Consider the following 25205-nt stretch of genomic DNA (forward strand, 5'->3'; position numbering starts at 1 on the left):
AACCAGACCTGCTCCCATCAATACTGATAATGGCCCTACAGTACAGAGTAGACCTGCTCCATAGGATTTCCTAGGCTACACCTCTTTACAGCAGTCCATTGTCACATCACTATTCTGTAGAGGCACTGGTGGGTTCCAATTGCTGACCTTTGGTTAGGAGCTGAGCATCTTAACCACTGAGCCACCAGGGCCCCCTCTAACATAAGTATCCTTTTAAAAATTATACAAATAATACATGTTTGCTATAAAAACATGAGAAAATACAGATAAAAAGAAAACAAATAGAAAAATTTTTTTCTAATAAGCTGAGAGAGCAGAGGTACTAAGGTGCACATGTTGGTCTCCCTCTGTCTGGAGGAAAGAAAAGTGATGTTAAGTTGAAAGTGCATGGGGACGATTAGTTCAACAAACCATCAGGAAAGCTAGATGGTGTCTGGCTACCCCAACAAACTACTCTGAGAGAGATCATTATAAGGTCCTGGAGAGAGTGGGAGAAATATGTAGAACAGAATTATAAACAAAAAGACCACCCTACTGATGAGATAGCAACTGGCGGAGCCCCAGAGACTATGGCTGTTAGCCACCATTGACGTCTGAAAATGAACCTGTCCGGCAGCTCAATATTCAGCCAACTAATGATGCTGTTGTTGTTAGGCACTGGTGAGTCACTTTGGACTCACGGTAACCCTATGTACCACAGAATGAAACATGGCCTGGTCCTGTGCCATCCTCACAGCTGCTGTTACATCTGAACCCACTGCTGCTGCCACCGTGCCAATCCATCGAATTTATTGACGGTCTTCCTCTTTTTCACTGACCCTCTGCTACACCAAACATGATGTCCTTCTCTCCAATGATTGGTCCCTCCTGATAATATGTGTCCACAGTATGAGAAACTAAATCCTACCCTTTTGGCTTCTAAAGGAGCATTCCAGGGGTACCTCTTCAAGGCAGATTTGTTTGTTCTTCTGACAGTTCACGATACTTTCAATATTCATCTCCAACATCATAACTCAAAAACATCAATTCTTCTATGGTCTTCTTTATCCCTTGTCCAAGTTTCACATGCATATGAGGCAACTGAAAACATCACAGCTTGGGTCAGGCCCTCCTTAGTGCTCAAACTGATATCTTTGCTCTTCAACACTTTAAAGAAGTCTTGTGTAACAGATTTGCATTGTGCAATATATTGTTTGATTTCTTGGATGCTACTTTCATGAGTGTTGATTGTGGATCCAAGTAAAATGAAGTCTTGGACAACTTCAATCTTTTCTCCATTTATCAAATTTATCTCCATTATCATGTTATTTATTGGTCTAGTTGTGAGGATTTTTGCTTTATTTACATTGAGATGCAATCCATACTGAAGGCTATAGTCTTCGATCTTCATCAATTACTATTTCAAGTCCTCTATATTTCCAAGGTTGTATTATCTGAATCACCGGTTTTTAATGAGTCTTTCTCAAATCTTGATGCCACACTCTTCTTCATATAATCTAGCTTCTTGAATTATCTGCTTAGCTTAAAGACTGAGAAAGTATGGTGAAAGAATAATGCTTGGCGTACACCTTTCCTGATTTTAAACCCTTCAGTATCCCCTTGTTCTGTTCGAACGACTACCTCTTGGTCTATGTACAGGTTCCTCATGAGCACAGTTAAGTATTTTGGAATACCCATTCTTTGTATAGTCAATAATGCACAAGTACACATCTTTCTGGTATTCTCTGCCTTCAGCCAAGATCCGTCTGACATCCAACGATACTCCTAGTTTCACATCCTATTCTAAATCAGGCTTGAATTTCTGGCAGTTTTCTGTAAATGTACTGTTGCTGTCACTGCTTAATTAGCTTCAGCAAAATTTTACTTGCATGTGATATTAGTAATACTGTTGGATGATTTCCTCATTCCATTGGGTCACCTCTCTTTGGAATGGGTATAAATATGAATCTTTTCCAGTCAGCTGGCCAGCTAGCTATCTTCCAGATTTCTGTGCACAGATGAGAAGAGCACCTCCAGTGCTGCATCAGTTTGTTGAAAATTGAAAATTTTATTCCGCCAAGTCCTGGAGCCTTGTTTTTTGCCAATGCCTTCAGTGCAGCATGGATGTCTTCCTTCAGTACCATTACTTGATTTGCTACCTCTTGAAATGGTTGAACATCAATAATTTCTTTTTGGCACAGTGACTCTATATTCTTTCATGTTCTTTTGATGCTTTCTGCATCACTCAACATTTTGCCCACAGAATCCTTCAATATTGCAAGTCAAGGCTTGAATTTTTTCTTTAGTTCTTTCAACTTGAGAAATGTTAAGCGTGTTCTTCCCTTTTGGTTTTCTAACTCCACGACTTCGCACACTTCATTATAACACTTGACTTTGTTTTCTCGAGCTACCCTTTGAAAAGTTTTGTTCAGCTCTCTGACTTCCTCATTTCTTCCATTCACTCTAACATCTCTACACTATAGAGTAAGTTTCAGAGTCTGTTTTGACAACCATTTTGATCTTTTCTTTCTTTCCTGTCTTTTTAATGACCTTTTGCTTTCTTTCTGTATGAGGTTCTTGATGTCATCTATAGCTTTTCTGGTCATTAGCGTCTAATATATCAGATCTGTTCTTGCGATAGTCTCTAAATTCAGGTGGGATATGTATAAAGTCGGTGTGGTGCTGTGGATTAATGTGATGGACTGCAAAGTTGGTTTGAACCACAAGATCAGTGGTTGAAGCTCACCAGTCGCTCCTTGAAAACTGTACAGGGTTGCTACGATTGGAACCAACTTGATGGCATTTAACAACAACATTTAAGGTCATATTTTGATTCTCGTGGACTTGTGTTAATTTACTTAAGCTTCAGCTTGAACTTATATGAGCAATTGATGGTCTGTTTCATTCAACTGTTGGTCTTATTTTGGCTGATGATACTGAGGTTTTATACTGACTCTTTCTACAGATGTAGCCAGTTTGATTCCTGTGTATTCCATCTGGTGAGGTCCATGTGTGTAAGTTGTTTTTTACGTTGTTTAAAAAAGGTATTTGCAATGAGTAAGTCATTGGTTTCACAAAATTTTAACATGTCATCTCCAGCATCATTTGTATCACCAAGGCCTATTTTCCAACTACTGATCTTCCCTGTTTCTGACCTTTGTGTTCCAATCTCTAACAATTATCAATACATTTTGAGTGCATGTTTCATTGACTTTAGACTGAAGAAGTTGATAGAATTTTTCAATTTCATCATCACTGGCATTAATGGTTGGTGCGTAAATTAGAATAAAAATGGTATTATTGGTCTTCTTTGTAGGCATATGTAAATTATCCTATTACAGACAGCATTGTACTTCAAAGATAGGTTCTGAAATGTTTGTTTTGACAATGAATGTAGTGCCATTCCGCTTGAATTTGTTGTTCCCAAAGCAAACCATGTGATTGTCAGAATCAAAATGGTACATTTAGCTAATACCTAAGATACCTATCTTTATGTGGTCCATTTCATTTTTGACAACTTCCAATTTTCCTAGATTCATACTTCATACATTCCATATCCTGATTATTAATGGTTTGCAGCTGTTTCTCATTTTGAGTTGTGCCCCATCAACAAACGAATGTCCTGAAGCTTCACTGCATCTGTGTCATCAAAGTCAGCTGTAATTTGAAGAGGCAGCTCTCCCTAGTCGTATTTTGAGTGCATTTAAACCTGAGGGACTCTTTTTCTGGCCCTATATCAGACAATATTCTAGTGTTAGTCATAATATTTTCATCTCTGACAATGTTCTGCTGCTGTACATAAAGTTTTCAGTTGCTAAACATTCAGAAGTAGTCCACTTCTCCTTCCTCATAGTCTGGAAGCTCAGCTGAAGCCCGCCCACCATGATGTTTACATACCAATGGCATAGCTTCCAGCATCATAGCAACACGCAAGTCACCACAGTATGACAAACAAATCTAAAATTTCCAGCATTTAGTCAAGGAAAAGAAGTTTAAAACTTAAAAAATAAAGGGAGCAGAGGGAAACCCCACAAAGTAAATTTGAGAACTCTAAAAGGCAATGCAAGACATTTTACAGTAAAGACCCCAACATCTAAACTCTACTTACTTGAGAACAGCAATTTCTTGAACTGTGATAGCTCGTTTGTCTTTGGTTCCCATGTAGGAAAATATGTTTGGCTTGACTCTGAGAAGACAGAAACAAACCCATCTGAAGTAACATACCAAGAGGAAATTTCATTTCTCATTATTTAAGCTTCAAAATAAATACATACAAATCACAATAGGATAAAGAGAATGCAGAAAAAAGGTTTAGACGTTTTATCCAGGAAAACAAACATGCAAGCTAAAAAAGTAGCTCCTTCTTGAACTTGAAGAAGTTCCTTCTTAGCACATTTGTGGCAATTAGTAAATAATTGATGTTCAAAGACTGAGCCTGTGACAATAAAGGGCAGTTCTTGTTGATCATATGTGACTGCTGGATTATAAAAAACTATGAAATCAAAGAAAAATTTACTCTAAACATATAACATGCCACTTCAGAAAAATGTGTATCTTCAATTTTTTGAAAGCTAATAATAGTATGAATTTTTCTTTAATATATGCCATTGTTTTGTATAAAACCAAAAATATCCACCACCCCTGATTCAATTCTAACTCACAGAGATCTTACAGGATACAGAACTGCCCTATAGGGCATCTTAAGCTGTAAATCTTTACAGAACTGACTGCTACATTGTTTTCCTGAGGAGCGGCTGGTGGGTTCAAACCAAAGACCTTTGGATTTGCAGCCAAGCACTTTAATCAGTGTACCACCAGGTATCCTCTTGCTTTGCAGAGATCTGAATCATTTTGATAAGAACATGTAAGCAGGATAGTTTACTATGAAGTACTTCATACGCTTGACTGTTCCATCTGAACAGTGAAAAAAACTAGGAGTTTTCAGATCGTAAGAAATCCCTAGCTCCAGATCTCAGAGGCGCACCCTCCCTGACAGTCCATTTCTCTGCATCTATCCTTCCAGGTTCACATGAGCTCTCTCCGAGGGAGCTAGTAAACAGAATCAATGAAAACCAACTGTTACTTAACTGGTTACTATTTCACCATGCCTCAGTTGAATAAAGGAACCTTGATAGCATTGTAGGTTAAGTACTGAACTGTTCACCACAAAGTTGGTAGTTCAGACCTACCAGTTGCTCCAAAGGAGACAGATAAGGCTGTTATTTTCTGAAAAGATTTAGTGTTGGAAATCCTTTATGGGTTGTTGTTGCTGAGTGCCGTAGAGTCGGTTCCAATTCATCGCAACACTGCATAGGTTTTCTGAGGCGAGGCCGGAAAGGTTGAACCACTGAATCTGTGGTTCAAACTGACCTTGCCGCCCCGTGCTTATCCTATCCTACAGTGACACACCAAGACTCCACATGGGTTACTATGAGTTGGAACTGACTTGATGGCAGTAGGTTTGGTGTTGGATTTTAGCTTAATATACACTGGAAAATAAGTTTCCATAGCATATTTTCCATATCATATTCACTGTGATGCCTGTAGCCATTTTTATTAAAAATAAAAGATCTTCAGCACTTTGTCCCCTCAGAAAAAACCTCTCTGCTATATTCCTGAGAAAATCAGACTGGTTTTCAGGTTTCCAGTCAAGCCCATCTCAAAGAACCGAGAGCTGCTAAGGTTTGTAAAGTACACCTCTGTAGCTAAATCAAAGCACAAGCCTACTGGCACAAAGTTAATTTTTATTTTCAGCTGGATGTATTGGATACTCTCAACCGTATGTGAACTATTTACCTACAAAATATTCATCTTGAATTATTGATAATATGCATGGAGCTAAAATAACTGGTTAATCTACTGCCTTGTTGTTGTTAAGTGCTGTCGAGTTAGTTCCAACTCACAGTGACCCTGTATAGGGTATGAACCACCAATCATGAGGTTAACAGTCCAATGCTTATCCTGCAATACCACACACCGAGAGCCCTAGCATCTTCTGTCTAATTTTGCTCCTTTTTCAGATGCATGACAAGAGGAAAAGAAGTTGCAGTGTTTAGATTTTGTACAGGCCCAAGAACAAGATACTCACCGTAAGTATCTGGACAATACATTAATAGCATCCATGGTGTCTTTGTTTTCTTTGTATAATACAAAGTGGCAGTAATTCCCCCGAGATTTTGGCCAAGAATGTTTTCTTGGATCTTAAAAACAAAACAATTAAAATGTAACCATATAAAAGTTATTTGTGCTTTTTCTTATGAAAGTCTATGAGCTAATTTTCTGGTTCAGCATCCTGCTAGTGAGAAGTTTGATCTAGTCTGACAGGAAATACCAGTTAAGCGGTCACAGCTGTGTGGACTGTAGGTCCTGAACTTTCCAGGACTGGGCACTTACATTGAATACTTATCCTCCCACAGTTAAAATCAAAGGCAGAAATGCAACTATTGTGAAACAATACCTAAACTAACAAGTTATCTTCCAACAGGAGATACACAAAGTTGACGCTTGGTTTTCCTGTGGTGTTAGCTCCCAGCATGAGCGTCTGGCTGAAGAGACGACTAGCTCTCTAGGACACATGTGGTCCAAAGGGAGACAGCAGTGACATCAGAGTCCACAAGCCATGCTTTATGTCCAGTCAGGTGTCCACATCTACTCTGCCTCAGTGACATCTGCAGATTGTCCAAAGGCCACTTCCATCGTCAAAGTTTAGCTAACACTATGTGGATTACGAATGTCTACCTGTCAGAGCAACTGCCATTGAAGACCCGATTGTCACCCTGGGAAAAGGAAACTTTGAAAATGAAACCCGGTTAAATATTAACTGTGAGCTGATGTTACTTCAACAGCTCGGCTCTCTTAGAGACTGACAGACATTTCATGGTCTTGGAGAATAGATTTTGAACACTCTTCTTTTAACTGAACAATGCAATTATACTATGCTATAGAAATAAATACTAAAGACATAGTTAAGAGTTGGATTTAAGTTGCCCAAACAATGTTTTGAAAATTCCACAATATAGGAAAAAATGTTAGTTACAACTGCACTTCCCAAATAATGTACAATGATAGAGTCTTGAGTGACCCTGAACTGCAGTTGTTACTTAAATAACATGTCTAATTGACTTGTGGAACTCCACCAAAGAAAAACTGAAAAAATAAAATATGAGGGGGCTTCAAAAAGTTCATGGAAAAATGATTTTTCAATTCTATTTTTCCATGAATTTTCTGAAGCCCTATCATACTTTATACAGTCCCTTCAACCTCTGTCCTTAAAACAATCCTTTAGCGTAAATTCATGGCTCCTTCATTTCAGAGCCTTCATACATTCCTCCTGCCGACATTCCCCACACATCTGCCTTTCTCAAACAGCAGCACTACTTCATAGGCTAGGGATTTAAGCTAAATGTAAAGAGCACATGAACCAACGAGCCATCTACAAAAACTACCACGGCAATGTGTGCGAGCAAACTGCTTTCCCTCATGATCAATGTGAATGTGACCCTCTTCTAACAGACAGATGTCTCTGTCCTGGAAGGGAGAATATCACAAGTATTTCTCTAGTTCCTGGTGTGAATTCCTCACAACCCTGAGAAAACTGTGAGTATGAATGTCATTTTATGTTCTCCTTCCAGCTTGCTACCAGGTAAGCAAAACTGCCTCTACTTAGCACTTGTGAAAAACATCATTGGCATTTTCATTTTGTCTACATGAAACGCCAACCGCTCTTACCTGTTGCAGTTCTGACCTCTGTCCAAATGCACAGCGTAGAGAGCACAAGAGAGCAATATTTAATTTATAATATTTAATGTAATAGTATAGTGCTTTAGAGGTGAACATGCAAATGATCGCATGGTAAGTTTATGCTGAGGAGTTCTACAGCACCTAATAGTTATGTGATGGGGTAACAGCCATTTAAACATGTAACAATGGAATGGTGCTGAGGCAAACAATGAACACATTGACAATTCACCCACAGACACAAGCCTTCCTGTCTCAATCCCTCACCTAGAACATGTGACTTCATCTTCTAAGCTGCGCTGTCTGTATACATGATCTGTAGACAGCAGACAATTTGAGATTAGAAACAAAATGCTTCTCCATCTAGACATTTACCTTCTTAAATATGAAAGGACACACCATAATGCTACTTGTGATTCTCTATGGCGATGAGATGTGTACTATTCTTTATTTTGCTGTGTGCTTTTCTATGCTTTATGTGTTTCCTGCATTGAGTTTATAAAGATTTTGTATTTGAAAAATATTGAATAACTATTGTTATGAAAAACAGTTCTTTAAGGTGGAAAATTCATATAGATTAAAAGAGATTTTAAGAGAGGTATCTACTGAATGCAATCCTCTAACCCTGTTTGGATTGTTATTTAAACAAATCATTTGTAGGTAAAAGTTATTTTGGCGATGACCAGGGGAAAAAACAAGATGAGGAGGGGGTATTAGGTATTAAGGAATTATTGTTACTTTTGTTGGGTGTTACAGAGGTGTGAGATTTTATTCCTTACCTGCTAGATATATACTAAAGTATTTATAAGTGAAATTATGCAGTGTGCAGAAAGAATTTCTTTTAAAACACTCCAGCAAGACAAAAAGTGAGGGGAGAGATCAAATAAAAACAAGAGACTGGATAATCATGAGGATAATTTCAAAATACTGCCTCCTCTATTTGTGTGTATATTTTTAAATATCTAAAACACAACGCTTTAAAATTCTACTTGTGATTAAAGTTGATGAAGCGTAGCAACACTTTTCCATAGCTACTGGTGTGGCACTGTAGGATCTGTACTGGACTGTGAACCACAAGGTCGGCAGTTCAAACACACCAGCTACTCCTTGGAAACCCTACACAGGGTAGTTATGAGTCAGAACTGACTCAGTGTCACTTAACAACAACAACTCCTTCAGTACATTCACACAATCAACTACAATGGCAAGAAATAAATGAAGTTGCAAGACTGAGAAACCAGATGCTACTGTGTCTGAAGAAAAACGATGGCAGGTGAGTGAGTTTTAGTCACAGCATGCATCCTGAGTTAGCAAGTCCAAGCACTGAGCATGCAGGCAATTATCCCCTCTGCAAACAAGAGATCCAAGTCCTCACTGTCTAGGTGCACTCAAAATATAGATCGGTAAGCATATGCGCTGATGGAGAATATTTTGAATAATTGAGTCTCAACTTATTTGGGACAAGTTATTTGACTTTATAAAACTTCTCCTAACGATGCTAAATAGCATATAGTTAGCTTTATGAGACAAGTGGATTTAAAATAACTTTTGGAGGTCTTTTGACACATTCTGAGATGGGTCAGTGAAAAACTCTCAGGCCGGGTTAATGGGAAATGATGTTCTGATGGTTTGCCATGGCAGCCCAGCTCTAGGAGAAATGGAAATCAGATAAAAGGGGAAACCAAGTTCAGGAAGATTCATGAATTGTGCAGAAACCCTCTTGAATATAAATGGAGCAATACTTTGGCTGCAAAAAGAAGGCAAGGGATGCATGCATAACAGTCGAGCACATTAACCATTTGCATCACCCAGGGACTCCGGATTTGAAAATGCATCTGCATTTACATCTCCACCTACTGTGTAAACTGGTTTCACTCAAACTGCCCTGGCAAAGCCACCAATGATTTCCATGTTGCTAAACTGATGGTGGGTTCAAACCTACCAGTCGCTCCTTGGAAACCCTCTGCAGGATTGCTTTAAATCGGAATGGACTTGATGGCACTTCATAACAACGACAACAAACTGATGGACATGTCCAACGTTCTTTTCTTGCTGTACTACTCTGGTCACTGAAATTCTCTTTTCTGGTGGATTCTACAATTCTAGTCTGTTTTACCTACTATGTTCCCTTTTATCTATCTGCTCATCCTCTTTGGGACCCCTATGTCCAGGTATCTCTCCTGGGAGCCATTCATTTTAGGAACCACAGAGGGCCTCTACACAGCATGTGGCAGACAATGTTTACTAACGTCTTAAAAAGATTTGAGAGGCATTTGGAATGTATACTACCTCTAATTGTAAACTAATTTCAGAACTAGCGATTCACATCACTTACATTTCACTAGAAAAATCTCAAAGGAAATTTTCATTGAAGTAAAAGAAAAAAGGTGGATGAAAGGCAGGCAGTGGATGGTGTCCTTACGCACCAAAAATGCGGATGAAGACAAGTCTAGCACCAATCACAGAAATGTGGGGTAAACAGCTCTCCTCTCTAGAGATCACAAAACCTCATATTCTCGAGAAAAATGATCACTTCCAAGAAGCACCCAAGCAAAAAAAGCTTTTGCCTTTTCTAATCTGCTTCCTCCTCATGACCACACTGAGCAGAACAGGGCTTTTTGTCTCTGTTACTCCTGTGCAGACAACAGCTGGCCACACGGTGCTGACCAATATGGGTGTCCTTGCTACAACACCCTTTCCAACCTGACTCCTTGAGAGAATAAAGACCAAATGCCACAGAGTATTGGTGTGCATACCACATACAACCTAGATTTTGAGAAAAGTTACTAGTCATAGACCATCCTCGGGAGAACTGAGAAAACACTCATCTTCTGTTGGGCTTCATTCTCTCACAGAACCCTGGCTGAGAAAGTGGCTACACTAATGTTTCATATCTAACCCAGAAATGAAAGAAACATGTATTAATATATTACCCCAGTCTGGACTGAGAAGTGATGAACAGTTTCTGTCTCTAAGCAGTTCCATGATCCATCATCTCTTTCTTCTTTTTGCCATTTGTTACCGAGACCAGAAAGTGGTCTCCGAGCTCCACCTTCTCCCCAGCTGCTCATTTCAGTATCCTTATCCAGACTTGTTGATTTGACTAGGTGATTTTTATAGGCATAACTAAGCCTGATTTCTGTGCTTAGTTCACTAAATCCACAGGTATAAACAATTAAGACTTCATTCAGTCCCAGCAGTATGAACCTAAGAGAAGACTAAAGGAGCTCTGGTAGCGTAGTGGTTACAAATCAGGTTGCAAACCTCAAGGTCAGCAGTTCGAAACTACCAGCTGTTCTGCAGGAGAACGATGAGGCATTCTGCTCCCGTAAATATCTACAGCCTCGAAAACCCTGTACAGGGTTGCTGTGAGTCGGAACCGACTCCACAGCACACAACCACCACCAAGAGAAGACTGACAAAGCATTTGTGGTAAGAGCCAGTTTTTGTTATACGGTCTCAATTTTGTTCCACAAACAGACCTGGAAATAACTGGGCCCTCCCTGGTAGGGGAAGAGAGTGCAGAAGTGCATACTTTTATAAATGCACTTACATATGCGGAGTGCATAATTTTAACTAAAATTTCAACTGCTGGTTTGACAGGAAAAACTGCCTACTTTTTCTTAAGGTTATGTACAAATAGAAATGTCTATGGAGCTCTGGTAGCGTAGTGGTTACGAATCGGGCTGCGAACCTTAAGGTCAGCGGTTCGAAACTACCAGCCGCTCCGCGGGAGAAAGATGAGGCTTTCACTCCCGTAAAGATTTACACCCTCGGAAACCCTGTACAGAGTAGCTATGGGTCGGACCCGACTCGATGGCACTTAACAACAACAACAATGGTGTGAAAAGCAGCCCAGAACATAAATATCAAAGAGATTCAGTGAAAATCGACCAATGCCAAGTGAATGGTACACAATGAGATGGGTTCAGGTGAAAGGATGGTTTTCTACGCTCTTCTCATTTATGTGCTAGTGAAGAAGATGCTCAGAGTTGGAAAGTAGAAGCCGTTTCAATAGAGGGACATTCCTGAAAAGACACCTCTGGGATAGGTGTTGGACTTTTTTTGCTCATCTGAAAGCTTTCATTTCTCTTTTAAGAACACAAAATGACCAATGGCCCTGCCACTTTCTCCCTGAATTGCCACTCTGTCCGCTCTGCTCTTCAGACATCAAATCCCTAAGACGTCTTCTCGGGCACCACAGTGACTCCAGCAAATCTTGGACAAATCTTGGCTCACATAAACCAGACCACTACTCTGTGCTGGCAACATGACAATGTTTACCTTGTATGAAGGGGTGGCCTGATTGATCTCCTCCCCTGAACATGAACAGCTGAGGAGTGAGGGGTTGCTCTGACAACCACCTGATGAGACTCATGCCCAGTCACTCACACACTTACTTGCTAAAGCTTTCTTCCCTGCTGCATGGTAGGCTACAATACACTTCTTCCCATCTCGAGCCTCTGTTTTTGTCTCTAGTCCTGGAAACAGGGATTTAATAGCTTGATGGATGATGGTTCTTTTCTCTTTCGTGTCCTCAACAACCTGTCAAAAGCACAGATAACGGCAATGTGAATGAAGGACCAAACACTAAACAGAGAACTAATACTAGCAAGGGAGCACAATGGCTCCACACGACAAACACTAAACTGCAAACCACAAGGTCAGTGGTTTGAGCCCACCAGACACTCCATGGGACAAAGATGAGGCTTTCTGTTCCCACAAAGATTTACAGGCTTGGAAACCCTGTATCGAGCTGCTATGAGTTGGAACCCACTTGACAGCACTTAACAACAACAACACTAACAAATTACTAAAAACACGATCCGTATTATTCACTTAGCAAAATAACAAGTGCAGGGTTCAATTTCAAAATTATTTTAACCAGAGTTTCACACTGTTGCAAATTGTAACAACTCATTCAAACAATGCACCAGACACCGTACCTAGGTACTTCACGTTCTTTGTCTGACTTACCACTGCAAAATCCTTATCATCCCACCATTAGTATGTGTAGTTAAAGAAGAGGACAGTGAGGCTTAGAGTAGTTAAAGAATGTGTCTAGGGGCAGAAGAGCTGGGTTTGAAATCCAGGCTCTCTGACCCCTGAGCCACCACACCATCCCTCACAAGGTCTCTTCTGCAGAATCACTTCAGGTTCACAAATGAAGATTTAGGGAGAGCCGGGCTCTTTGCTCTGTCAGAATCACAACTCCTTTAAATAGTTCAAGCTAAACCCGCATCAAATTGAATCCTGTTCTTATGGGATTATTTTATAATCAGGTTCTAGCATGGTGGATCACATTTTAAAAAAACTCGATGAGAAAATAAAAACTTGTTACAGTTTTTAATTTTTGAGTGTGTCTCACACTAACAAATATATTTTACATCTTGACTCAATAATCACAAATGTGTAAGCTTTATTTTAAGATATTAAGCTATGCCTTACTAAGAACCTGGAAAAACTGTTCACAACACAACTCTTTTCCAAAGTATTCTAAAAGCACTAACATTTTCTATTTTAGGCTATTACATTAAAAAAAAAAAAAAGCTAGTTGAACCAACTAAATTGATTTCACGACCCACTAGTGAGTTGCAACCTGCAAATTGAAAAAACAACACTGAGCTACACAACTGTTGTATTTGCGTGTTGTCAAGTCGGTCCAACTCAGCGACCATATGTACAGGGTTACTGAGGCTGTAAATCTCTCTGGGGCAGAAAGTCTCAGTTTTACTATTGGCTAAAAGAAGCAATATTTTAGTAAAACTGAAAACAAAAAAACACATTGCAATTATAGATTAAAGACTTCATATCAACAAATGAGTCTAGATGGGATAGATCTGTTTGGTAAGGAGGAGGGTCCGAGAAAAAGAGGAAGACCACTAGCGAGATGCACTGGCAAAGTGGCAGCATCAATGGGCTCGAGCGTGGCAACAGTAGTGAGGTTGGCCCAGGACCAAGCAGTGTTTCGTTCTGTTGTGCATAAGGTCACTATGAGTCAGTATTGACTCAATGGCACCTAACAACAACAACAACAACATAGGTACCACCTAGAACTGCGTCTGTCCAATACAACAGCTACTATGCCACATGTGGCTGCTGAGCACTTGTGATGTGGCTGGCCTGAATTCAGATGTGCTACTGGACTATTGGGGAGTCCTGGTGTGGTGCTATGGGTTAATACAACAGACTGCAAAGCCGTTTGAACTGCAAGGTCGGTGGTTCAAGCTCACCAGTTGCTCCTTGGAAACCCTATACAGGGTTGCTAAGGATTGGAACCGACTCTACAGTACTTAACAACAACAACAACTGGACTACTGACCACAAAGGTCAGAGATTCAAACCCACCTCTATGAGTTGAAACTAACTCAGCACTAACACCACCACCACCAATTGTGTGTAAAATAACACAGGATTTCAAAGAAAATACAATGTAAAATATCTCATTGACAATTTCAAAAATACTGACTATACATTGAAATGATAAATTGTTGTTGCTGTTGAATGCTACTGTAAATTTATTTTCTTTACCCTAGATGCATTAGGGTAAATGAAATAGTTTAAAATAAATTTCACCTGTTTCTTTTTACATTCTTTAATGTAGCTATTTAAAAAAAAACACACCAAAAAGCGTCACTGCCACTGAGTTGATCTGGACTCATAGCAACCGTATGTGGGTTTCCAAGGCTGTAAATCTTTTCAGAAGTACAGTCTCATCTTTCTCCCAAGGAGCAGCTGGCAGGCTTGAGCCTACAACCTTGTGGTTAGCAGCCCAATGCCTAACCTATAGTGCTACCAGGAATCCTTCCTTAATGCGCATTTTACTGTTGCAGATTGCTTTTGCCAAAAATTGCAACATGAAAATGGTTTATATTAGAGCTACGACTGCATATGGGCTAAGGAGCTTTCTTAAAAAAATATAATTCCCAATTTTAGAGTTCAGATTACAAGTGTGACTTCAAGAAGGAGTTACAGGACCCTAGGATTATCAAGGGAGAAGAGCACAAGTGGAATGTGAGACCTTATCCAGAGAAGCAGCGACACCAGAGATAGAGGTAGAGATGGAGACATGGAGAGGGGGAGTGACTGAGGACTCTAGATCCATGGGAAGAGAGGGACTAAGAGCTGGACAGCCAGGAGGCAGACTTGCAGAATGTGACCTTTGGTGGTGTAAATTATTATATATGCCTTAGGTTTTTTTTTTTTTTTTTTAAAAAGAGCTAAAAGTGAATAGAGAGAAACACTGTTAACTGATGGTACATGGAGGGGATTATAATCATTGTAGTGAAACAGGTATATGATTTGTTGAATGTAAAACTGATGATCTGCCCTGTTAAACTTTTAATCAATCCACAATAAAAACCTTAAATAAAAAATAAAAAAAGAAAAGAAAAGAAGGAGTTATAGAGAAATGGTATGAGAAAAGTGGGGATAGGAAGAAAACACAGACTATCCAGAAAGCAGTGAAACACCTTGACTGGTCTGTAGAAATTATGTAAGCAGAAATGACAAGTGAGAATGGCTGGTGATAGCTGAGGCAGTAAGAAATCCAACAGAGGGAATTTTAAAACCGTAGACCCAATCCCAGTGCCATCAGGCTGATTCTGACTAATAGCAATCCTGTAGGTCAGAGGAGAACTTTTCCTTAAGGTTTTCCAAAACTGTAAATCTTTATGGGAACAAACTATTTAATCTCTCTTCTAAGGAGTGGCTGGTGGATTTGAACTGCTGACTTTGTGGTTAGCAGTCCAATGCCTCAGCCACAAAATGTGGCTGCTAAGAAATTTAAGACTGCACACATGGCTTACATTATAATTCTACTGTTGTTGTTGTTAAGTGCCGTCGAGTAGGTTCCGACCCATAGTGACCCTCTACAGAGTTTGCAAGGGTGTAAATCTTTACGGGAGTAGAAACCCTCATCATTCTCCTGTGGAGCAGCTGGTAGTTTCGAACTGCTGACCTTAAGGTTCGCAGCCCGATTCGTAACCACTATGCTACCAGAGCACAGCATTAATGTACAAGAAAGCTTCCATAACAAAAAGCTATTTTAAAAGGCACTTATTTCTATTTCTTAGCTGAGCTCTTCTTTGCTTGAGGTGGAACCACGTTAAGCAGAGACACATTCCCTTCTCCATTTCCTCCCTCTCCCACAGCCCCCACATCACATGACCAATATGACTGTCCGACAGTGGCAGTCCTGCTGCAGCTGACACCATGTGATGTTACCAGTCACTCCCCGATTCCACACAGCAGATTTCTTTGTTGATTTGAGGTCAGTTCCAAAGTTTTACACAAAAATATAACTTTTTTTGTTTTGCTGTGCCATGGTGGTGGTGGCTGTGTGCCATGGAGTCGGTTCCAACCCATAGCGACTCTGTACAGGGTTTCAGAGGCTGTAAATCTTTATGGGAGCAGAGAGCCTCATCTTTCTCCCGCGGAACAGCTGGTAGTTTCGAACTGCTGACCTTAAGGTTCGCAGCCCGATTCGTAACCACTATGCTACCAGAGCTCCTTTTTGTTGTGCCATAGTTTATCTTAATACAAGCATACCTCAAAGACACTGTGGGTTTGGTTCCAGATCACTGCAATAAAGCGAGTACCATAAAAAAAGGGAGTCATGTGATTTTCTTTGTTTCCCAGTGTAGTTTATTGAGTGTGGACCAGCATTAGGAAATGTGTGACCTATTTTGAGAATTATGCACATGCTATTGGAAAAACGGCGCCAATATACTTGCTCAATGCAGGGTTGCCACAAACCTTCAATTAGTAAAAAAAAAAAAACCACACAGTATCTATGGAGGGCAATGAATACAAGCTCAATAAAAGCATGGTGTGGCTGTACTGGTGTACTTCGTATACCACATAGGGAAAAGCCACCGTACCCTTTTGTTAGCCTTGTAAATTCTAAAAATATTCATTAGCATCCACCCAAAAAGCAGCAATCAAAAAGCCTAAAAAAATCTTTCATATATTTTTACACAATTTACCTCAATGGTAACACTGGTTTCCTTATTTTTGAAAAGCTGGAGCTCTTCTAAACGCTGCTTTTCTTCGGCTGTCAAAACCGTAAGTACATCTTCTGAGGGATCCTTTAAAACAACCAGGAGAACTTCCAGTAAGTCAAACGCAGAATTCAAGAGTGTTAAAGTTCTCTACTTTTTATGATCTCTAGGAAATGCTTTCTGTACACAGAAGGTGACTTCTGTTAGAACTACTTCTACCTCCTCATCCACTGGAATGGACAAGTCATCCAAATGGCTGATCCGTCCATCTTTTCCTATTTCGTGAACAATGAAGTCAGAATATCTGGTGAAAAGAAAAAAACAAACTTTCAGAGAATTGACAATTTGTTTCCTGTTAATTTTAGGATCAAGTTTATCACCTGTAAACCTTACTGTTGTACCAAATGGGATTTTGAAAAAAAAAATTCAATGTAAAGTCATTTCTGGTTTGTTAATGAGTGCTGAGCCACACTTTGGTTCAGGCTTTGTATCACAGCTTCACAAGAAGGTCCCGAGTTTCTCAGATCCACAATTATATATATAGACTGTCCACACGATTGTTAAGTGCTGTCGAGTAGGTTCTGACTCATATAGCTTAATTAAATCAAAACATAGCAATTCAGAAATCATATGTCAGCATGAACTATGCTGAAGCTTACCTTTAAGTTAGATACAAACATCATTTAAAATGCTCTCAAAAACTCCAAGGTGATGTTATGATTGTTTTTTTGGTAATCTGACTTTCTAATTGTTATTTTTGAATGGTTTCCTTCCTGCCGCCCGCTGCCATTATTTTGTCAGTTTGTTTCCTGAATTCTTTTGTAGTTTTGTCTAATTCCCTTGATTTCATCTGAAGTTTTTTCAATCATTTTCTCAATCTATTGAAGGTAATCTTCTTTTGAATTCCTTATCAAGTAGCTTCAGCACCATTTCTGGTGTTAGATTTCTCTGACACTGTCTTTTGGTCACCACCTGTCTCTCCCTAGTGGATGTGGCAAATACTGGAAATGTAAACACCGTATTTTGTTCATTGTCTGTGTAGCGTAGTTCAGGGTGCGTTCACAAGCCTTCACAAGAAGCAGGGGCACTATGCCCAGCACGTGACTTCAAGCACAGCAGAGGATGCACAAAAGGGGGTGCGACTGGCTGCTGAGTTGGTGAGGGTGGTGACTTGCTATGCCAGGAAGGCACAGGAACAAGGGAGCAATGCAACTGCCAAACCCCTGCTGCATCTCGTGGCTGCAGCCCACTGTATCAACAACCACCGGAACAAGCTCAAGACGGCCGTGCTGCTCCAGGCAGCTTACAGTACAGTCGTTATTCGTCTCTCACTGCTCCTGTTCCTCAGGCACCTCCAGTCAGCACTCAGTCCACCTCCCTGTGCTGTCTTCCGAAGCTCAGGGTTCTAGGATCACCGTCTGTATTGTTTTCCTTGGCTTCCCATGTCTTTGTTGCAGAGGGTCGGCTTAGTCCGTCTGCCTATGTCTGCCCTGGAACTCTGATCCATTTTTTGGATGAGGGAACTGAGGTTCAGAGGAATTTAAAAACTCTATTTAACTAATCAACTACAGTGTCTGAACAAGGATTCATGCATAGGTTCATCTGATTCCAAAGACAGCCTTCTTTCTATTGTATGATATGGCACATTCATTCAGGTGCATGAGTTGAAGACTGTAGTGCAGGAGAAAATCTGAAACCATCTAAAAAAATTATTTTTAAAAAAATTAACAGAACTCATTTACATATAAACAATGCATGACAGCTGGAAATTATTTTTATTATTATTCAAACAGTTATGGGAAGGCTCTTCCTTTGATAAGAACTGGCCATGATTTCACAGAAGATATTTAAAAAGTCAGGAGCATTCATTCACTGAATCAGCTCTTCTTTGTCCTATTCCTTTCAGACAATCCATGTAAATAATACTTGGGGATAGGGAGCTAAGTGGAAGACTATATTACTGATTTATTTTCTAAAAAAAAGAATTACTATAACAAATATAATTGTATACATAAACTAAGCATACCTTTCTTTTAAAATTCCTGAGAATCCTTCATGGGAACTTACAAACTTGGTGATGCCTACATCAAGTTCGGTGAGGCCATGCTTCATCATGTCTGCAAAACTCTCCACTTCCTCCTCCTCTTCCTCTTCACCTTCCTCTGAAAGGCCATCTTCTTCCTCCTCTTCTTCATCTTCCAACTGAGAGTCAGAATTGTTCTTACCTTCCCCGGCAGTTGTTATAGCTTCAGGAGCCACAGGCATGTTCTCACTGCCGGGCACCGACTCAGTCTCTAGTTCATCCTGACCTTGGCTCAGACAGCATTCAGAGACTTTCTGTCTCTTTACCTCTTCCCCTGAAGCCAGACTGTCATTCTCTTCCACGGCAAGGGACCCACGTTTCAGAGATACACCAGTCATTCCTGTGGTCTCCATCTTTAAAGCTCCAAGAAAACATTTAAGGGAACCTTTCAGGAAAGAACAAAAAGACAATATAAAACACCAATCAGCTTATAGAGCTCTTGGTACCCAAACCAGCTTGTTTCAAGATGTCTACTGTTCATGAAAGGTGCTCTGGTAGTGTAGTGGTTACGAAACGGGCTATGAACTGCAAGGTTACCAGTTTGAAACTACCAGCTGGTCCGTGGGAGAAAGATGAGGCTTTCTGCTCCTGTAAAGATTTACAGCCTTGGAAACCCTGTACAGGGCCGCTGGGAGTAGGAACCGACTCCATGGCACATAACAACAACTGTTCATGAAATGCTATGCGAGCTCGGCTTGGAGGGTGATCACTTTGCACCCCCCAAGTGCAAATGGGTCAGTCAAAGCGTACACCAACTTTGATGCTGAGCAGGAAGCTTTGAACATTGAACACAAAGACCAAAGGTGTGGCTGAGATCGCGATCGTCAACATTTTGACCAACTGCAGCAATGAACAGACAGGATATTGCCTTTGTCTACCAGAGAAGGACCAAAATGGAACTTATATCAGCCCTGAAGTCAGCTTTATCTGGCCAGCTGAAGACAGTGATTTTGGGTCTATGGAAAACAATTGCTCAGTATGACACTTCCGAGCTGAAAGCCTCCATGTAAGGGGCTGGGAACCCAAAGGACTCCCTCATTGAGATCATCTGCTCGAGGATCAACCAGGAGCTACAGGAAATGAACAGCATCTACAAAGAAACGTAAAAACTGACCTAGAGAAGGACCTTGTTTCTGACACATCTGGTGACTTCCCCAAGCTGATCCTTTACCCTCGCAGAGGATAGAAGAGCAGAGGATGGTTCTGTCATTGATTATGAACTGACTGACCAAGAGGTCCAGGACCTCTAGGATGCTGCAGTAAAGAGGAAAGGAACTAATGTTTCCAAGCGGGTTGGCGTCATGACCGAGCAGAGTGTGTACCACCTCCAGAAAGTATTTGAAAGGTACAAGAGCTACAGTCCTTAATATGTTGGAGAACATCAAAAAGGAAGTCAAAGAAGACTGGGAAATGCTTTCCTAGGCCCAATCCAGTGCACCCGGAACAAGTTCCTGTATTTTGCTGACTGACTGTAGGACTTCATGAAGTGCAGGGGAACTCAGATAATATCCTAACTAGCACCATGGTCTCCCACAGTGAGTGGACATGCTGAAAATTAGGTCTGGATTCAAGAGAAAGTATGGCAGGTCCCTGTACTACTACATCCAGCAAGACACCAAGGGCGACTAACTACCAGAAAGCATTGCTGTATCCATGTGACCAGGACGACTAAAGCTCGACACAGCACAAGCATCCAGAAGCACTGCTCCTTCTGCTTCCGGCTAACAGTTCCAGGAAACCAGCTTGCGATTAACAGCCCCTATATCCATCCCACCCAAACCCCTCTTATTTTAGTACCTAAGTATTACCTGGAGTCCTGGTGTGGCGCTGTGGGTTAATGGGCTGTACTGAAAGGTTGTTTTGAACCACAAGGTCGGCAGTACAAGCTCACCAGTCGCTCCTTGGAAACCCTCTACAGGGTCACCATGGGTCAGAACCAACTCGATGATGGCACTTAACAAAAACAAAAGTATTACCTGGCTTTCCTGGAACGTCTCTCCTTTCAGCTAAAGACATAAATATCCCAAAAAGTTGGAAGTGAAAAATATCATGTGACATACTTGCCTCTTTTATACTGTCATAAACAGACAAAAAACCAAATTTTTATGTTGGAAAGAAAAACAAACAAAAAAAATCAGCTATAAATAAGCTGTTTTCAACCAAAAGAGGCAGTTAACTTTGTTAATCCAAAAACCGCAGCCATCTACTACAGTCCTACTCACAGAAACCCTACAGAACCAAGCAGAACTACCCCACAGGCTTTGGAAGGCTGTGAATCTTTACAGAAGCAGACTGCCATATCTTTCTCCTTCAGTGTGGCTTGTGGGTTCGAACTACTAGCCTTTTAGTTAGCAGTTGAGTGCTTCTTCACTTTTGTTTTTGTTAAATGCCACCAACCTAGTTCCAACTCATAGGAATCCTGTACAGAGCTTCTAAGGAGCAGCTGTTAGGTTTGAACTGCCAACCTTGAGGTTAGCAGTCCAGTGCTTATACTATAGTGTTATACCAGGACTCTGTTGCTGTTGTTAAGTGCTGTCGAGTTGGTCCTGTCGCATAGCAACCCAGTACAGGGTTTCCAAGGAGCAGCTGGTAGGTTTGAACTGCTGACCTTCTGATTTCCAGTCCGGTGCTGATTCTATAGCATCACACCAGGAGTTGATTTAACAAAGTTCCTGATATTGGAGTACAGTTTTGGTAGCAAAGAAAACTACAAATCACACCTGCATGGAATTTGACAACATGTCCCAAAAGCCTTAAAAATACATACATTCATATATACATGTACACACATATACACAAAGAGACCCCTGATGTGGTGCTATAGGATAAGCATTGGACTACTAACCGTAAGGTGTTGTTGTTGATAAATGCTATTGAGTCAGTTCCAACACATACTGACCCTGTATAGGGTTTCAGAGGAGTAGCTGGTGGGTTTGAACGGCCGGCCTTGAGGCTCATAGTCCAAACAGTTCAAACTCATCATTCCCTTGGAAGCCCTGTACAGGGTCACTATGAGTCAGAAGTGACCTTGTGGTTCACAGTATAGTGCTTATTGCATGGAGCCACTACACTCCCTAATGGATGTGTGTGTATACTGTTAAATACCATCAAGCAATGAAGCTTGGCTCTACGACCTTTGCATTTTCTTTTGCATATTAGTTTATATCTTCTGCAGTTATATATCCAAGCGTCACTGCTGGTCTTAATTGTATGTTAAGTACTGCCAAGCTAAAACATACATATGCTCTTTGACCCAGTTGCTTCATGGGAGAAAGATGAGGTTTTCTGCTTCCGCAAAGATTTAAAGACTTGGAAACCCTATACAGGGTCGCACTTAACAACAACATCATCCACTAGAAAAACTGAGTAAATAAAAGCAGTGTCTGAGAAGTCATACATATTTCAGCACAGAGTAGCATGAAAGAGGCCTCTACAGAATAAATGCAAGTATTGAAGACCCTAAGTCTTATCTGATGTTCTTAGTGAAATAAAGACAGTTTTCCTGTATTATATGTTGTTGTTGTTTAAGTGCCATGGAACTGGTTCTGACTCACAGCGACCCTGTATAGGGTTTCTAAGGAATGACTGGTGAGCTTGAACCACCAACCTTGCAGTTCAAACCAACCTTGCAGTCAAATGGTAATCCTATAGCGTGCCATATATAGAAATATATTTAAGTTAATTTACTAATGATACACATATACTGAAGAAAATAAATGAATAGAAAGTTCATGTCCCAGCTCTCCAAGGATTGGATTAACAAAAGATCCACCTACAGAAAAATAATGATAATAATGAACTACATTTTAATAATTCACATTTGATTTTGTGTTACTGTCAATGAATGGAAAAAAAAAAAAGTAAAGAAGAAAAGATGTAGGAACCATTAAATCTATTTTGAAAAACAGTACCCACCTATGAAAAATGATACCCCCAAAATCAAATGTGGAAGGTAGACTATGCCAATAAAAAATATGAATAGAGTCATTTTTATTGATATTTTAGCAAGAAAATAAGACAATGATATGCAAAAAGGAAACGGGGAAAAAAGGCCATAGGGCCACCAATAAAGGAAAGAGATATAGGAAAATGCCAGTAAAAATAATTTCTTTTGAAAAAATTAAAGAAAAAGAAAATGGAGTAAATTAAGAACCAGAAGCCAACAACAACTAATTAACAAGAGATTATCTTTAATTAAAAATAAGAAAATATTCTGTCTTAGGCAAGGCATGTAAAAAACAACGCTAGTGTAGGAACCCTTACGAGTTCACACTATTATTTACAGAGTGTTCTTTCTGCTTCAAACTCTCTACTAGTTTTCATGGCATAAAAGGGGCAGAACTGCTGTCTCACTCTGTTCTCACAGAGTTTGCATCCATGTGAGAGAGACACAGAGGTCAAGCTCCTACAGGCCTGGGGCCTCTGGCACACAGAGAAAGGTACCACAAGGGGCAGTAGTTAGTGAGTGCTGTTGTTAGGTGCCATCCAGTTGGTACCAATTCATAGTGGCTCTATGTACAACAGAACGAATCACTGCCTAGTCCTGGGCCAACCTCACAATTGTTGCCATGCTTGAACCCACTGATGCTGTCACTTTGCCAATCCACCTTACTGGGGGTCCTCCTTTTTTTTCTCTGACCCTCCACCTTACCAAACATGATATCCTTCTCCAGTGACTGGTCCCTCCTGACAATATGTCCGCAGTATGAAAGACTAAGTTTGCCCATCCTGGCCTCCAAGGAGTACTCTGGCTGCACTTCTTTCAACACACATCTGTTGGTTCTTTTGGCAGCCCATGGCACTTCCAATATTTTCCTCCAATACCATAACTCAAATGCATCAAATCTTCTACGGTCTTCCTTATTCACTGTCCAGCTTTCGCATGCATATGAGGTTATTGACCATGGCTTGGGTCAGGCGCACCTTAGTCCTCAAGCTGACGTGAGTGTTAGAGAAGATCTAATGAAAAGCTCCTGAACCAAGTTTGCAGGACTAATGAGGTGTAACATTATGGACCGTGAGAAGGGTTTAGGGTGGCAGCCTGGAGACACAGGAAAGCATGGAGCACTGGAAGGACCGGAGGGTGTTGCTGGTGCCTCGTAAAGGGAGAATGAGCGGAATCCTCAGCAGGTTAAATGGAGGGAATATAAACATGAAAGTATTTTAAGCAGGTTTGTACCTCTTACCCCAAAGAATTTTACCACCAACTACTGTTCTCCCAAGTCAGAATATGACCGCCATCTCAACTCCCTGTTCTCCCTTTCACCTGTATCAGTGAATTTATGAATGAAATTCTAGTAGGTTTCGGACAGTATTTAGTATCCCTGGAATAAGAATATTAGCAGATCATAAATTTGAAGTACCAACCACTGTTTTCAACTCTTCTTATTAATTTGGTGAACGGCAGTTTATGGGGTTTAACTTGGAACCGGAGCTAGGTTTTGTCATTTATTAGTGTTGAGCTGTGCGTTAATGCACTGGACTACAAAGTTGGTTTGAATTGCAAGGTTGGTGGTTCAAGATGACCAGCCACTCCTTGGAAACCCTATACACGGTCGCTATGAGTCAAGATCGACTCCAGGGCACTTAACAAGAACAACAACCAGTGCCACTTCAAGCATGGTGGCTCCAGACGATAAGCACTGGACTGCAGACCATAAGATCCACGGTTGGAGCTCACCAGCCATTCCACAGGAGAAAGATGAGGCTCTCTGCTCCTGCAAAGATTTAAGTCTCAGAATTCCTATACAGGGTCACTATGAGTCGGAACTGACTCCACTTGTACTCAACAAGTGCCACTTCACCCCTCTTGGTAAAAGAGTTGTAGTAGAAGAGCTGTTTCTATTCAACTGTTGCCTTTAATAATTTTTATGGATGGTTTATAGGAGCCCTGGTGGTGCATTGGTTAAGCACATGACTACAAACTCAAAGGTTGGCAGTTCAAACCCACCCGAGCAACTCCATGAAGATGTGGCAGTCTGCTTCTATAAGGATCAGACTTGGAAACCCAGTTCTACTCTGTCCTATAGGCTTTCTACAAGTTATAACAGCAATGGGCTTGGGGTTTTTGTTTTTGTTGTTTTGTCATTTTTATGTATAGTTTGCACAGCAGAACTGTAATGCTGAGCCTGAATAAAATTTTTAATGACTTCTTAAAATCGTTTGTCCTCTGGGCTTATAATTAAACATGGCTTTCTCCTTTAAATACTATTTAATTGAATTTTTTTCCATCTAATTTAATTTTATGAGACCCTCAAAGAGAAGCATTCCCAAAAGCATCAAATAAATAAGGCCTTTAAGTTGGCAGTCTTTTTCTTGATACTGGTGAACATTTACTTGTCTGGTCTCTTTTTCTTGAAATATTTAATTGCAAAGACAAAATCATTAACTGATTTCAGTTGTGT

The 25205-nt window shown here is 40.4% G+C and overlaps 1 protein-coding gene and 1 pseudogene across 1 annotated transcript in view; one reads left to right on the top strand and one right to left on the bottom strand.

Moving 5' to 3' along the window:
- The window catches only part of PUS7 (pseudouridylate synthase 7 homolog (S. cerevisiae)), a 59839-nt gene extending 40685 nt beyond the window's left edge, over positions 1-19154 (bottom strand). The window contains exons 1-6 of the mRNA XM_006834379.1: positions 18745-19154; positions 16938-17022; positions 16704-16805; positions 12117-12261; positions 6068-6179; positions 4088-4165 (exon numbers count right to left, since the gene is read on the bottom strand). Of these exons, the coding sequence (XP_006834442.1) occupies positions 4088-4165; positions 6068-6179; positions 12117-12261; positions 16704-16805; positions 16938-17022; positions 18745-19154 (932 nt within the window). The remainder of the gene's footprint in view (positions 1-4087; positions 4166-6067; positions 6180-12116; positions 12262-16703; positions 16806-16937; positions 17023-18744) is intronic.
- A 312-nt stretch (positions 19155-19466) lies between these two features.
- LOC102827574 lies at positions 19467-20473 on the top strand (annotated as a pseudogene).
- Positions 20474-25205: the final 4732 nt, after the last annotated feature.

This window comes from Chrysochloris asiatica, unplaced genomic scaffold (assembly GCF_000296735.1).
Source record: "Chrysochloris asiatica unplaced genomic scaffold, ChrAsi1.0 scaffold00010, whole genome shotgun sequence".
NCBI lineage: Eukaryota > Metazoa > Chordata > Mammalia > Afrosoricida > Chrysochloridae > Chrysochloris > Chrysochloris asiatica.